This window comes from Taudactylus pleione, unplaced genomic scaffold (genome assembly GCF_031769625.1).
Source record: "Taudactylus pleione unplaced genomic scaffold, aTauple2 ptg000370l, whole genome shotgun sequence".
Classification (NCBI taxonomy): domain Eukaryota; kingdom Metazoa; phylum Chordata; class Amphibia; order Anura; family Myobatrachidae; genus Taudactylus; species Taudactylus pleione.
In genome coordinates, this window is record NW_028284771.1 from 7,665,754 (window position 1) to 7,680,707 (window position 14,954).

At 48.5% G+C, this 14,954-nt stretch overlaps 2 protein-coding genes across 6 annotated transcripts in view; one reads left to right on the forward strand and one right to left on the reverse strand.

Annotated features, from left to right (window-relative positions):
* SLF1 (SMC5/6 complex localization factor 1) overlaps positions 1-7,305 on the reverse strand; it is a 168,460-nt gene extending 161,155 nt beyond the window's left edge. The window contains exon 1 of one of the 2 annotated variants that reach the window (XM_088444687.1): positions 7,084-7,305. Coding sequence is in view for 1 of the 2 variants with exons in the window: in XM_088444686.1 (XP_088300812.1) it covers positions 6,881-6,907 (27 nt within the window). In the remaining variant the exon portion in view is untranslated. Of the gene's footprint in view, positions 1-6,880; positions 6,926-7,083 lie in introns of those variants that run through there. The other variant, XM_088444686.1, reaches the window with a different exon arrangement.
* KIAA0825 (KIAA0825 ortholog) overlaps positions 7,041-14,954 on the forward strand; it is a 473,150-nt gene continuing 465,236 nt past the window's right edge. For 2 of the 4 annotated variants that reach the window (XM_088444681.1, XM_088444684.1), the window contains exon 1: positions 7,337-7,428. In XM_088444681.1, the coding sequence (XP_088300807.1) occupies positions 7,416-7,428 (13 nt within the window). In that variant the 5' untranslated portion in view covers positions 7,337-7,415. The other 2 variants (XM_088444682.1, XM_088444683.1) reach the window with 2 other exon arrangements.

Sequence of the window (14,954 nt, forward strand, 5' to 3'; positions counted from 1 at the left end):
TGCAGAGAGGGAGCCGGGTGCCCGCTGATAACAAATATCAATGCGGGGGGGGGGGGACTGGCGCTGGGTTTTTTTTTTCTTTCTTATGGGATTTTTATTTTTGCCCTCCTGGGGAATCAGTGGCGCCCTCTAGGGGCCGACGCTATGGGCGACTGCCCTGTTTGCCCACCCCTAGAACCGCCAATGGGGGCGGGCCGCACTGGGTGACACCATCCGAAGGGTTTGACACCAAAATAGCAGAGCTGCTCTGCTATTTTGGCGTCACCATGGTCGGATGGTGTCACCGTGATGCCAGGACGCGGAGAGAGGCAGGGAGAGACTGTGGGCTGCCCCAACAGCTGCAGGAGGACTGGGGAAGCCCACTGTGTGACGAGAATGGGAGGCGGTAACGCACCCAAGATCGGCTCACATAAGGGGTGTTGCTTCACAGGCGAGGTCACGCCCCTTCCTGCAAAGCCATGCCCCTTCAGGGAGCGCACGCCTATGGCGCGCAGGAGGACTCAGAGCATCTGCACCAGGTGACACCAAGGTAGGTGACGCCTCTGACCACACACACCAACTTGACTACTCATACATACATCAGCACCCTGCCAACAGCAATACAGGGTGGATGTAGTGCACTCCATATCACCATGCTACCCCTATGCTCCCCAACAATGCATCTACACCAATAATGCAATAATTGTTACAGGACAAGGGAATAATACAGTTACAAAACATTACAATAATCACAAACAGGTACCTTACTACAGCCTACCTTTTAATGGAGGTCTGATTGTAGTAGCTGAGATGACGAGGTAACAAGGTTACAAACCTCAATACATTATTATCAAATCAGAACAACAGTACTACAGGGCTTAATGATCCTCTGCTGCCTCAGGCCTAGTGCCTGCCTTCTAGGGGATCAATGACACTATGTAGGGCCTATTGCCCACCTAACAATGGGTTAATGATGTGGATCCCAAATTAACCCTATAGGGCCTAATGCCCCTTATACCTTGTGGGACTAGTGCCCTCTCTGGCTCAGGCTTATTGTCCGCCTAACAAAGGCCATCCCTGCTGATTAGGGCTTAACGCCCACAGTGGCCACGGGCCTAATGCCTGACAATTAAAATAGCATGCAATTGAATGAAAATACAATGCAATTAGATTTACCAGTCCAGTAGTCTTTGGCTGAACTAAGCCTAGTTCATCCACAATTACTATGTGTTCTTCACCCGAGGTGGGCCAACTCCCACGATCTCAGTGCTTCCTGTAGTCTTCACCTTGAGCTGGCAAACTCCCACTGCCACAGCAGTCTTCACCCAGGTAGCAGTGACCAAGGTCCAGGGGCAGAACTATGGTGTTTGGCGCCCAGGGCAAGATGAGAAGTTGGCACCTCGCTTATTTATGTGACCTGGGCCTATTGCCCAGGGTCAATAATAGCCTTAGGAGCACGGGCCTAATGCCCGCCTATTTGTGCCACAGGCTTAAGGCCACATGACCCCTACGTGCCTACTGCCTAACAATCTGATGGTCTAGGGAGGGGTTAATGATGGTAAGGCCTCAAAGAGGGTCTACCTGTCGGGTGGGAGAGGATGCAGTGAGGATCTTCATTTGCTCTTTTACTTCCCAACCACCGCAGTACTCTCCGGTCCTCAGCCACATTCTTCTGTTGCTGGCCCATTCTGGCCAGTAGCGGCGCTGCCAGAGCTCTTCTTTATTGAGCCCGGTGTCTCCTAACGTCTTCTGCAGCCGCCGAAGCTCTTCTATTTTGAGCCCGGTGTCTTCTGGACTCTTCCACGGCCGCTGGAGCTCTTCACCGATTACCGCCAAATTGACTCTTCCTCCCGGAGACATCTGACGCTAGACGCCACGGGCGTAGCCTGCCATGATGCGGCTTACAGCGAATGGCTCACTGTGGCCGATTTCTATTGGCTGCCGATGCACGCCGTGATTGGCTCAGATTGTCAAAATTGTCACCACTGTGATTGGCTCAAATTCAAATGGTCACCCCTCTTCAATGGCCGGCGGTCAATGAGCTGCACTCAGCTATTAGCTGGCGCCACATGTCAGCCACTGCTGGGCCTTGACCAGCACTGAAAACAGACATACTGTCCCAGCATCGGACACTTATGTGTCCTGCTGGGGATACATCTCACCGGACTGCAGGACTAAGGCGCTGGGATCAAGCATTTGGTCACAGCACTGGCAGTGGCGTAACTAGGGTATATGGAGCCCAGGACAAGTTTAAAAATGGGCCCCCCCCTATGTGCGTGTGACAAAAAATGGGTGAGGACACTTAAAAATGGGGCGTGTCAACATGACACACATCCCTATCTCGTCACTCTGAACATTCCTTTCCATTCCATATGCACCTTAATGCAGTGCCCCCAGTAATGGTCCCTCTTATGCAGGCCCCCAGTAGTACCCCTTATACAGTACCCCTAGTATACAATGTCCCCAGTAGTGATCCCTCTTATGCAGGCCCTTAGTAGTGCTCCTTATACAGTACCCCTAGTAGTGGTCCCCCTTATGCAGTCACCCATTAGTTCCCCTTATACGGTGCCCCCAGTAGTGATCCCCCATATGCAGTGCCCCTTACACAGTTCCCCCTGTCGTAGTCCTTCTTATGCAGCCCGCCATTAGTTCCCCTTATACGGTGCCCCCAGTAGTGGTCCCCCTTATGCAGATCGCAGTAGTGGTCCCACTTATGCAGGCCCCCAGTAGTGATCCCCTATCCAGTAGTAGTCCCCAGTAGAGCCCCCCAGATGCAGTGCCCCCAATAGTAGTTACCTCCATACGTTAGTAGTAGTCCCTAGTAGAGGTCATCTCCCCCCCTGATGCAATACCCCCATTAGACAAACACACAAGTAAAAAAATAAAAACTAACTTGAATCCCCGCTCCTGCTCACGCCGCCGTCCGCACCACCGCAGTCCTCCCGGGCTGGCGCACTCTGCATTATGGGAGAGACATCATGACATCTCTCCCATAACCCACTACAGGAGCTGGAAGGCGGAGCTCATGAGTGAGCTCCAGCCCAGCTCTTGCAGTGGGCCCAGCAGCAGCAGACAATGAGAGTCTGTCTGACTCTCATTGGCTGCTGTAAATGCACTGGCGGCTCTATGGGCTATCCTGAGCCCGCCTCCCACCCTTCGCCTGGCGCTATTAGGTAAGCGCTCAGGGGGAGAGAAGGGGCGCGGCTGTGCAGCACAGGACAGTGCTGGGCGCAGGGAAGCCTAGCGCAGGTCCTGAGTAAATGCTGACCGCACTCAGGAGCTCACTCAGAGCCAGTCGCGAGCGCACAGTGCTCACAAGCGGCTCAATGTTTGAGTATGCGCCGCGTAAAGCAGGTGCATGTGCGAGACCAGCTGAGCGACTGAAGGTCAGTCGCTACGGGGCTCACAACAAGACAGGACGGCTGTCGATGTTGATTGACAGCATGCGTTCCCTTAGGAACGTCTGGCGTTTTTAGGAGGGGTTGCTGACATCACAGTAGTGGACTTCCTGCTCTATTAGAGCAGGAAGTACACTCGGGCTTGCGGAAGCTAGACCCTACCCCAGGGTCTCGTCGCAAGCCCATTGGTCGCGATAATTATGACTGTCTCCAGCCTGCTCGCACAAGCTGTGGATGGTCACCCACAGCTTTGCGAGCGGCCGGAGATTAAAAAAAAAAACACCTGCCCACATGCAGAGTGAGCAGCCACCAGCAGCGACCGACTCTGAATGAGCTTCTCACTGCGGTCGGCACTACACTGTTTAACTAGGATGGGCCAGTACCGTGGCCGGCGGTGTGGGGGCGTCACCGGCCGCGGCGGCCCTGCCCTAGTTACGCCACTGAGCACTGGACATCAGCTCCCCCCTCTGCTGGGCCTGTCAGATGGTGCCCAGGGCAAGGTGCCCCACACACACCTCCCTTATTACGCCACTGCCGGTGTACCAGCTTTCCGAGATGTGCTGAATAGTCTGGGGCTGGTTAATGTGATGGCAGGAGGACACCACGCTAAGTGTGTCTCCCTGCTGTATTCTTACCCCCTTTCTCCCTATAACCAGGCTAGTGCTGGATGTGATGGCAGGAGGGCACCACGCTAAGTGTATCTCCCTGCTATAGTGTTACCTCTTTCTCCCTATAACCAGCCTAGTGCTGGATAATGTGATGGCAGGAGGACACCACGCTAAGTGTTACCCCCTCCTCCCTATAACCAGCCTACTGCTGGATAATGTAATGGCAGGAGGACACCAGGCTAAGTGTGTCTCCCTGCTATAGTGTTACCCCCTTCTCCCTATAACCAGACTAGTGCTGGATAATGTGATGGCATAAGGGCACCACGCTAAGTGTATCTCCCTGCTGTAGTGTTACCTCTTTCTCCCTATAACCAGCCTAGTGCTGGATAATGTGATGGCAGGAGGACACCACGCTAAGTGTTACCCCCTCCTCCCTATAACCAGCCTAGTGCTGGATAATGTAATGGCAGGAGGGCACCACGCTAAGTGTGTCTCCCTGCTATAGTGTTACCCCCTCCTCCCTATAACCAGCCTAGTGCTGGATAATGTGATGGCAGGAGGACACCACGCTAAGTGTATCTCCCTGCTATAGTGTTACCCCTTCCTCCCTATAACCAGCCTAGTGCTGGATAATGTGATGGCAGGAGGGCACCACGCTAAGTATCTCCCTGCTATAGTGTTACCCCCTCCTCCCTATAACCAGCCTAGTGCTGGATAATGCGATGGCAGGAGGGCACCACGCTAAGTGTGTCTCCCTGCTATAGTGTTACCCCCTCCTCCTTATAACCAGCCTAGTGCTGGATAATGTGATGGCAGGAGAACACCACGCTAAGTGTATCTCCCTGCTATAGTGTTACCCCCTCCTCCCTATAACCAGCCTAGTGCTGGATAATGTGATGGCAGGAGGGCACCACGCCAAGTGTGTCTCCCTGCTATAGTGTTACCCCCTCCTCCCTATAACCAGCCTAGTGCTGAATAAAGTGATGGCAGGAGGGCACCACGCTAAGTGTATCTCCCTGCTATAGTGTTACCCCCTCCTCCCTATAACCAGCCTAGTGCTGGATAATGTGATGGCAGGAGGGCACCACGCCAAGTGTGTCTCCCTGCTATAGTGTTACCCCCTCCTCCCTATAACCAGCCTAGTGCTGAATAAAGTGATGGCAGGAGGGCACCACGCTAAGTGTATCTCCCTGCTATAGTGTTACCCCCTCCTCCCTATAACCAGCCTAGTGCTGGATAATGTGATGGCAGGAGGGCACCATGCTAAGTGTTACCCCATCCTCCCTATAACCAGCCTAGTGCTATAACCAGCCTAGTGCTGAATAAAGTGATGGCAGGAGGGCACCACGGTAAGTGTATCTCCCTGCTATAGTGTTACCCCCTTCTCCCTATAACCAGCCTAGAACCACACACAGATTTTTTTTTCCTGTATTCCAATACCAGACCATGCTCAGAGGTGTGGGGTTTTTACTAATTTAGGGAAAGACCCCAATTGTCAAATTTGTTGACCAAGGATATTTAATCCTTGAAAAACTACAGGTAATTATTCAAAATTAAGAAATCTGGTGCATGTGCCCACATTACTGCCCTATTTATGCCAAAATCCTTGTTGGTCAAGGCAAATGACAAGTGGGTCATATGTACCTGACCACCCTCTGTGGGTTTCAAGTGTAACATTTGATGACCGAAGCTAGTTAACCCCTGCACAACTACAGCTTCTTATTCAAAATGACAAAATATGGAGCCTGTGCCCACTTTACTGCCCTATTCATGCCAAAATCCTTGTTGGTCAAGGGAAATGGCAAGTGGGTCATATGTACCAGACCACCCTCTGTGGGTTTCAAGTGTAACATTTGATGACCGAAGCTAGTTAACCCCTGCACAACTACAGCTTCTTATTCAAAATGACAAATTATGGAGGATGTGCCCGCTTTACTGCCCTATTCATGCCAAAATCCTTGTTGGTCAAGGCAAATGACAAGTGGGTCATATGTACCAGACCACCCTCTGTGGGTTTCAAGTGTAACATTTGATGACCGAAGCTAGTTAACCCCTGCACAACTACAGCATCTTATTCAAAATGACAAAATTTGGTGCCTGTGCCCACTTTACTGCCCTATTCATGCCAAAATCCTTGTTGGTCAAGTGAAATGGCAAGTGGGTCATATATACCAGACCACCCTCTGTGGGTTTCAAGTGTAACATTTGATGACCGAAGCTAGTTAACCCCTGCACAACTACATCTTCTTATTTAAAATGACAAAATCTGGTGCCTGTGCCCACTTTACTGCCCTATTCATGCCAAAATCCTTGTTGGTCAAGTGAAATGACAAGTGGGTCATATGTACCAGACCACCCTCTGTGGGTTTCAAGTGTAACATTTGATGACCGAAGCTAGTTAACCCCTGCACAACTACAGCTTCTTATTCAAAATGACAAAATGTGGTGCCTATGCCCGCTTTACTGCCCTATTCATGCCAAAATCCTTATTGTGCCAGGAAAATAATAATTGTAAACTGTGTGAGGGACACAATTCTTTGTTTACATAGTGTTAGTTTAGTGATCTAAATTTATTTAAATGTTTTAATGTAACATTTTCTGAATAAGAAGCTGGAGCTTGAATAAGTGAATAAGAAATGAATAAGAAGCTGGCCGAATAAGAAGCCAACTTCAGCCTCGTCTACCACAGACCATGCAGAAATGTAATGATGCACCTCCCTTATATATTACACTACACCGTTATTATTACACATTCATATTCAAAGAATCTGGATCTGTTGACAGCTTTAAGATTAGCTACAGGCAATGGGGTGCACTGGTTATCTAGGATAATGGGTATGCTGGTACTTGTAGTTCCATCACAGCGGGAAACCCGGTTTGCAGTACTTGCATTACCCCCTGTGCCTCCACAGCTCCTGCCATATGCTCCCCCACAGCTCCTGCCATATGCTCCCCTGAGTCCCTTCTCCATAGTAAAACTCATTGACAATCCCGTCACTCCCCCTGACGTTCGGCGCTAGCTACGCGATGACGTCATTAGCCAGGCAACCGGAGACGTCACCTGACAGCTGATGGACGCCCTGACAGTCAGGTCTTACCTGAGCTGCGCCGGAACACTGATGCCGTCAGCTGGAAAACCTGCTTACATGGTCCCGATGAGCGCGAACACAGCGCGCTGGTAACCGACAGATAACGGGACAAACGGGGGTTTGCAGGTAACGTCTCGTCCGGTCCTCCCAGTCCCAGCGCGCGCACAGGATGATACACACAGCGCGACACTTTCCGGCAGTTTAATCTGACGGCGGGAAACACAAGGGGGCGTGTCCTGGACCGGGGGCGTGACACGTGAGATTCCAGAGTACTGTAGCCACTAGCCAGTGACAGAGAGGTGTCAGCTACTGCTTCCTACAGTCATGGGTTAGCCGGGGGCATGTCCCATGCTGGTATAACAAGTGTAACTCGTTGATATCACTTAGCATTGCAGAACTAAGACCTGTAGTGTTACATAGATACATGATGTGTGGGATATAGAAAATGTAATATCTTACACTGGGAAATATAAAAGGCTGTCTCTTAGCAACATTGTAGAATCAATATCACAATGTAACTGCCAACGTTGTAACTAGAAGTTTGTGGGCCCCATAGCAACATTTTGAAGAGGAACTTAGGGGCATCTCATGCCTCTGGGCCCCATAGTAACTGCACGCCATGCACCAACTATAGTTATGTCCTTGGGAACTGTACTTTAACCCAGAGCCTTGTCAAGCTGTGTTTAAGATTATTTGAGGCAAAAAGTCTGGATCCGCGATACTTTTTCGCAGATGCCGTACTTTTTGCCTTTTTTGCTTTTACCCCGTATTCAATTTGAAAGACTTTCCGCCTAGGCATACAGTCAGTGCAATGTACTAGGTGAAAAAGTTTCGCCTATGAATAGCAGATGGAAAAAATTGCAGAATTGGGGTTTTGGGGTGCCACGTTGCAGGAACCCCCGTGCTGCCTTCAGACAGTCCTCCAAAGGTAAACTGTGTCAAATTTGAAAAAAAAAAACAGTCGACACCCCAAAAAATTACTTTGAAAAAGGGGGCAAAAAAAAAGTTGGGGTACAAAGTTAAAAACTAGCAAACTTGACTCTGGGTGTCCCCAAGTATGCCCCAAGTGTTTTTTTGATTGCAGGTGTTTGCGGCAGATGGATTTTTTACGATATTTTTCAACTTCACTTTAGCAACTTTTAAATATGCTGACCCCATATTTTCCAGTTCCCCAAATTTGCTGGGATAAGTTATTTTCTGGAAAAAATATTCATGAATACTATTCTTTACTACGTATGGAAAAACGCTATTTAGCAGCTATTGAGGCCGTTTAAAAACACCAAATACCTTCAGCAAGCCAAATCAGGGGATACCATAGTGATCCCCCATGTCAGAGCATCTTTTGGGGGGTGTCAGACTGATTTCCCCAAATCTGACAGGACTTTCCGCCTGTTCAAGTTTCTCCGTGTCCCGTTTTCACGTACCACGTGCGCGATACTTTTCCGCTTATAAAACAGGTGAAAAGTCCGGGCCGCGAAAAAGTATCGCTGCTCGGCTCAAATTGAATACGGCTCTATATCCTCCAATGCTATTATTAACTTGTCTCTCTTGCAGTTGTTATTAGATTGCTTTATCTTGAGTTCTTCCATCTGATACCCATATCCCCATCCAGGGCTGCCATCAGAAATTGTGGGGCCCGGGACTGACAAAATAGACAGGGCCCCCCCTGTGTTTCTGTCTCACCAGCCCCGACAGTCCCCACACTTACCTGTTATTGTTGTTCTGAGACCTACTCCCCATGCGATGCGGGTGTTTCGCTTTCAGGGGAGTGGTGTGAAGAGCGGGGATCTGGGTGGGCAGGCAGTGGGATTGCAGGGGCAAATGCATGTTTTGCAATATATATATAATATATATCTGCAAGTACTACCGTCTCACCACCACAAATTACAAAATCCTGCTCTGGTGCCATCCTCAATATACAAATATCAATGCAGTATTGGCGAAATGGCGACACTCACGAGGTACAGTACTATCATGTAAGACATCAAATGACAGTGTCTGTGTTCACCGTTTCAGTCCATCCGGACTTTCATTAAGAACATTCTTGCTAAAAGTCCACATGGACTGAAACTTTGGACAAAGACACTGTTGTTTGAATTCTTGCATTTAAGTGCCCATAAGTGAAGCAGTTACTCCAATACTGTATATATACATATATATGCACACACTATATATATATATATATATATATATATATATACTGCACTCCTCCAGCTGCAGGTAAGGCACCTGCTTCACCGAAGCACACGTTGGGAGGAATCATCTGGGGGGGGAGAGGTGTGTTTGTGTTTCAGTTATATATCCAGCACATATCTCTAAAATAAATAAATATATATATATATATATGCGCATTTGTGTGTGTATATATATACATACATGCATGTGTGTGTATGCACAGTCAGATTCATAAATATTGGGACATTGACAGAATTTTCATATTTTGGCCTCTATTCACCACCACAATGGCTTTGAAATGAAACAAACAAAATGTGCTTTAACTGCAGACTTTCAGATTTAATTTGAGGGTAATTACATCCAATTCAGGTGAACTGTGTGGGAATCACAACGGTTTCTATATGTGCCTCCCACTTTTTAAGGGGCCAAAAGTAATGGGACTATCAACTCAAAAGCCATTTCATGGACAGGTATGGGCTATTCCCTTGTTATTTCATTATCAATTAAGCAGGTAAAAGGTCTGGAGTTGATTCTAGGTGTGACATTTGCATTTGGAATCAGTTGCTGTCGACTCTCAATATGAGATCCAAAGAGCTATCACTATCAGTGAAGCAAGCCATCATTAGGCTGAAAAATCAAAACAAACCCATCAGAGAGAGAGCAAAAATATTAGGTGTGGCCAAATCAACTGTTTGGAACATTCTTAAAAAGAAAGAACGCACCAGAGAGCTCAGCAACACCAAAAGACCCTGAAGACCACGGAAAACTACTGTGGTGGATGACAGAAGAATTATTTCCCTGGTGAAGAAAAACCCCTTCACAACAGTTGGCCAAATCAAGAACACTCTCCAGAAGGTAGGTGTATATGTGTCAAAGTCAACAATCAAGAGAAGACTTCACAAGAGTGAATATAGAGGGTTCACCACAAGATGTAAACCATTGGTGAACCTCAAAAACAGGAAGACCAGATTAGAGTTTTCCAAACATCTAAAAAAGCCATTACAGTTCTGGAACAACATCCTATGGACAGATGAGACAAAGATCAACTTGTACCAGAGTGATGGGAAGAGAAGAGTATGGAGAAGGAAAGGAACTGCTCATGATCCAAAACATACCACCTCATCAGTGAAGCATAGTGGTGGTAGTGTCATGGCGTGGGCATGTATGGCTGCCAATGGAACTGGTTCCCTTGTATTTATTGATGATGTGACTGCTGACAAAAGCAGCAGAATGAATTCTGAAGTGTTTCGGGCAATATTATATGCTCATATTCAGTCAAATGCTTCAGAACTCTAGTGTTCACTCTAGCTCCGGCGTGAGGCAGGGCGCCGGAGCTAGAGAGGGCACGTTCGTGCGCGCGTGACCGAGAAGGGGGTGTGGTCATCGAAAAGGGGGCGTGTCTATAAGAAGCGTCCCCTTTTCGTCACTCTTGGGGGCGTGCCGGGCAGCCCCAAGTCCTGCAGACAGGGAGAATAGATGCCGGGCGCATGCGCCCGGCGTCTATTCTCCGGCGGTGACCGGGTCACCGCACATTTCTTCACCCGCGGGACCCTGCGACCCGCGGGTGAAGACTGCTCCCTCAGGCTGTTTGGGCAGGGCGCTTTTTGCCTTCCAGAAGGAGGGCAGGGCGCCGCGCCCCGGTAGAACAGCCTAGCGGGAACGCTAGAACTCATTGGACGGCGCTTCACAGTGCAGATGGACAATGACCTGAAGCATGCTTCAAAAACAACCAAAGAGTTTTTTAAGGCTAAAAAGTGGAATGTTATGCAATGGCCAAATCAATTCCCTTACCTGAATCCGATTGAGCATGCATTTAACTTGATGAAGACAAAACTGAAGGGAAAATGCCCCAAGAACAAGCAGGAACTGAAGACATTTGCAGTAGAGGCCTGGCAGAGCATCACAAGGGATGAAACCCAGCGTCTGGTGATGTCTATGCGTTCCAGACTTCAGGCTGTAATTGCCTGCAAAGGATTTGCAACAAAGTATTAAAAAGTGAAAGTTAGATTTAGGATTGTTTAGTTTGTCCCATTACTTTTGGCCCCTTAAAAAGTGGGAGGCACATATAGAAACCGTTGTAGTTCCTACACCGTTCACCTGATTTGGATGTACTTACCCTCAAATTAAGGCCCTGATTCAGAGCCGGACGCTCTGACCAGAGCGCTTGCTCTGAATCAGGGCCCTCCTCCATTAAAATGGAGCGTCCTCATGGACGCTCGTATAGCTGTGGGTCACCACCCACAGCATATACGAGCGTCCAAAAAAATGGTCGCGATGGTCTTGACCATCGCGACCATCGGACTTGCGAGGGAAACCCTGCGGTCGGGTTTCCCAGCCGCAAGCCCAGGAGTGATTTTGGCTCTATCAGAGCCAAAATCACTCCCACTGACATAACTAGTGATGTCAGTGGGGCCGGCTTCAGACGGTAGGCGTTCCCATGGGAACACCTCCGTCAGGCAGGCACGCCCACCAAAGGGGGCGTGCGGTCAATCAACATCGACAGCACGCCCCCTTTGGTGCGAGACCCGGAGTGATGGGAAGCCCGTCGCTCGCCGGGTCTCGCGCATGCACACGACGGAGCTCCCTCCGTCGTGTGCATGCGCAGTGGGGAACATCGACCCACTTGCGAGCGTACTGCCGCTCGCGAGTGGGTCTGAATGACCCCCTAAATCTGAAAGTCTGCAGTTAAAGCACATCTTGTTTGTTTCATTTCAAAGCCATTGTGGTGGTGAATAGCAGGCAGTGCTGCAGCTACTAGACGATCACTCTTCTTCTCCATGCAGGTAGTGATGCACCTCCCAGCGGTCACTCTCCTCCTCTATACCGGTAGTGATTCTTTCCCAAAGTCACTCTCCTCCTCAGCGCTGGTAATGATTCAGCTCCAATAATGTCACACTCCTCCTCACGGGCAGTGTTGCCGTTCCCTGTGGTAACTCTCCACCCTTTCGCCGGTAGTGATGCTGTTCCCCTAATGTCACTCTACTCCCCAATCGGTATTGTGTCAGTGCCATGGTGGTCAATGTCTTTCACTGCTGCTGGCAGAACTGCAGCTCCCCGCGGTTACTCTTCTCCCCGCTGGCAGTGCTGCAGCTATCCGCAGTAAGTTTCCTCCAAAGTGCCAGTAATAATTCAGTTCCTGGTGGTCACATCACACTCCTCTGCAATGGCAGTGTTGCAGATTTCCACAGTCTTCTCCACACCGGTAGTGATGCACCTCTCTGTGGGCTGAAGGGAGGAGCCACAGTGATTAATTGTGGCGGGTATCCATTCCTCTATGTAACAGGCCTGCAGCATCCCGTCCATTCCAGTAACTTTTTTTTTTTTTTTCAGTTAGCTTTATTTTTCACAGTACCTAGCTCTAAAATCTGGTCGCCAGGACTAAAATTTTAGTCACCATGGCGACCTAGCTCCCGGGATTTGTCGAGCCCTGCCTTAGCTTATGTACTTACAATAAAATCTATTTCAATTTGTTACAAAAATAAAAGCAACAACGCCCCCCCCCCAAAATTATATGATTACCGTATATACTCGAGTATAAGCCGAGTTTTTCAGCAAATTTTTTTGTGCTGAAAAAGTACCCCCTCGGCTTATACTCGAGTGAAGTGTAGCACTGACCGGACGGAGTTCGGTCAGCGCTACACAGCACAAACACACAGCCGCCGGAGCCGGCAGCTGTGTGTTTGCTGTAATCAACCGGCAGCTGCTCCCACTGCGGGAGCCATCTTCCGGGGCTCCTGCAGTGGGTAATGGGTGAGACGTCGTCATGACGTCTCTCCCATAATGCAAAGCGGCCGGAGGAGCGGTTAGCGGTGGGACAGGAGCGGGGGTTTCAGGTAAGTGTTTTTTTTTTTTTTTTAATTCTTATTACGTCTCTCTACAGGGGGCACTACCAGGGGGCGGATACTACAGGGGGCACTACCAGGGGGCGATTACTACAGGGGGCACTAAAAGGGGGGATTACCACTGGGGGTACTACCAGGGGGGGATTACTACAGGGGGCACTAAAAGGGGGGATTACTACAGGGGGCACTAAAAGGGGGGATTACCACTGGGGGTACTACCAGGGGGGGATTACTACTGGGGGCACTAAAAGGGAGGGATTATTACTGGGTGCACTACCAGGGGGGGATTACTACTGGAGGCACTGAAAGGGGGGATTAGCACTGGGGGCACTACCAGGAGGTATTACTACTGGGGGCATAACCAGGGGGAATTACTACTGGGGGCACTACCAGCTGCTGCCATTTCCCACCATAGGCTTATACTCGAGTCAATAAGTTTTCCCAGTTTTTTGTGGTAAAAGGTACCTCGGCTTAAATTCGGGTCGATTTATACTCGAGTATATACGGTATGTCCTGAAAAAAATATAAATTTATAAAATTTTCTTGCTTTGATTGGGAAATTAAACAGTATTCCCAGTGAAACAATGGAAATGGATCTGATCACCACCAACGGTTTTCAGGGGCTAGGCTAAAATTGCAACAGGGAATCAATGAATGCGCTGCACAGAGATGATTGGAAGCAAGTTTTTACATAATATTCTCTTGTATAAGAATAACATTGGAGGGGTATATTGGCTGTATTGTCTAAACTTTATTGTGCATATTAGTTTAGATGTTTCATATATTTTTTCAAACATATATTCTAGTCTCTATTAAAGTGTAGTTAACATAAAAGTAGGTTTAAACCTTAGTATACTTTATGATACATAGTTTCTATGTTTGTAGATTAAATTGCAACAATATCGGCTTGAGTTTATGATTTATCACATGGGACCAAGCACATGATCTGTAGCATGGATTCCTTTGGGCCAGCTACATAGTCTAAAAGTAGCTTATGTACCTGGTCCCATAAGGCAGCCATTGGTCACAGTCTCAGATAGGTGATTTGTCATCATGTGATGCGCACACACAGCATAACCCTTGAGCAGAGTTCTGAAAATGCAGCTACTGCTCTATAATAAAACTAACATATCAGCAGGACTGGACAAATCCCAGGAGCCAGTTAGTTGATGTGCCTAAAAAATTACTGCTGCTGCCTAGCTTTTGGTAGTCATTTCTATTGATGTCAAATAATTTTACATCTTTTAAAGATCCTGGATAGGGGCAGAGCAATCACATAGATACTGTACATATACTTTTCATTCGCTTGGGGGAAAGGGAAAGGGTGTGTCAGCTTACTCAGGCTGGTCGGCTTGCGAGACCAGAAAACTGCGTTGACGCAGTCCCTGGACTTGTCACTCCCCGAAAACTGGACGTACATGTCCCCGTTTCCGCAAATACCGGCTGCCCACGCACCGCCCCTGAAAGTGTCTCTGCCTGTCAATCATGCAGATGCATCGAAGGGGCTGCGGGCGAATACGAAGGAACCCCTTCTGCACACTCACAGAGTGGGTCCTGAGCATGCGCAGATTCCCGATAATGCTGAATCAGACCCTGTGTGCGCCCCTGACAGGTCACTAAAACTTGTTCACTCGACCCCCAGCTGAAATAATTCCCCACCCCTGTTATTTATTCTTTGTGAAAAATTATCTCTATTGCTAGCCCCTTTGACTTACTTATTTTTGTATCATTAAGAAACCATGGAGTTTTTATTCTCGGTGACTCTGCTTCACCCTTATTTGTCTCTAGACATCTCTATATTTTAGCCACTTTGGGGGATTTATTCCCAATATCTCTTCTACATCTAAATCACATCTGAATCAC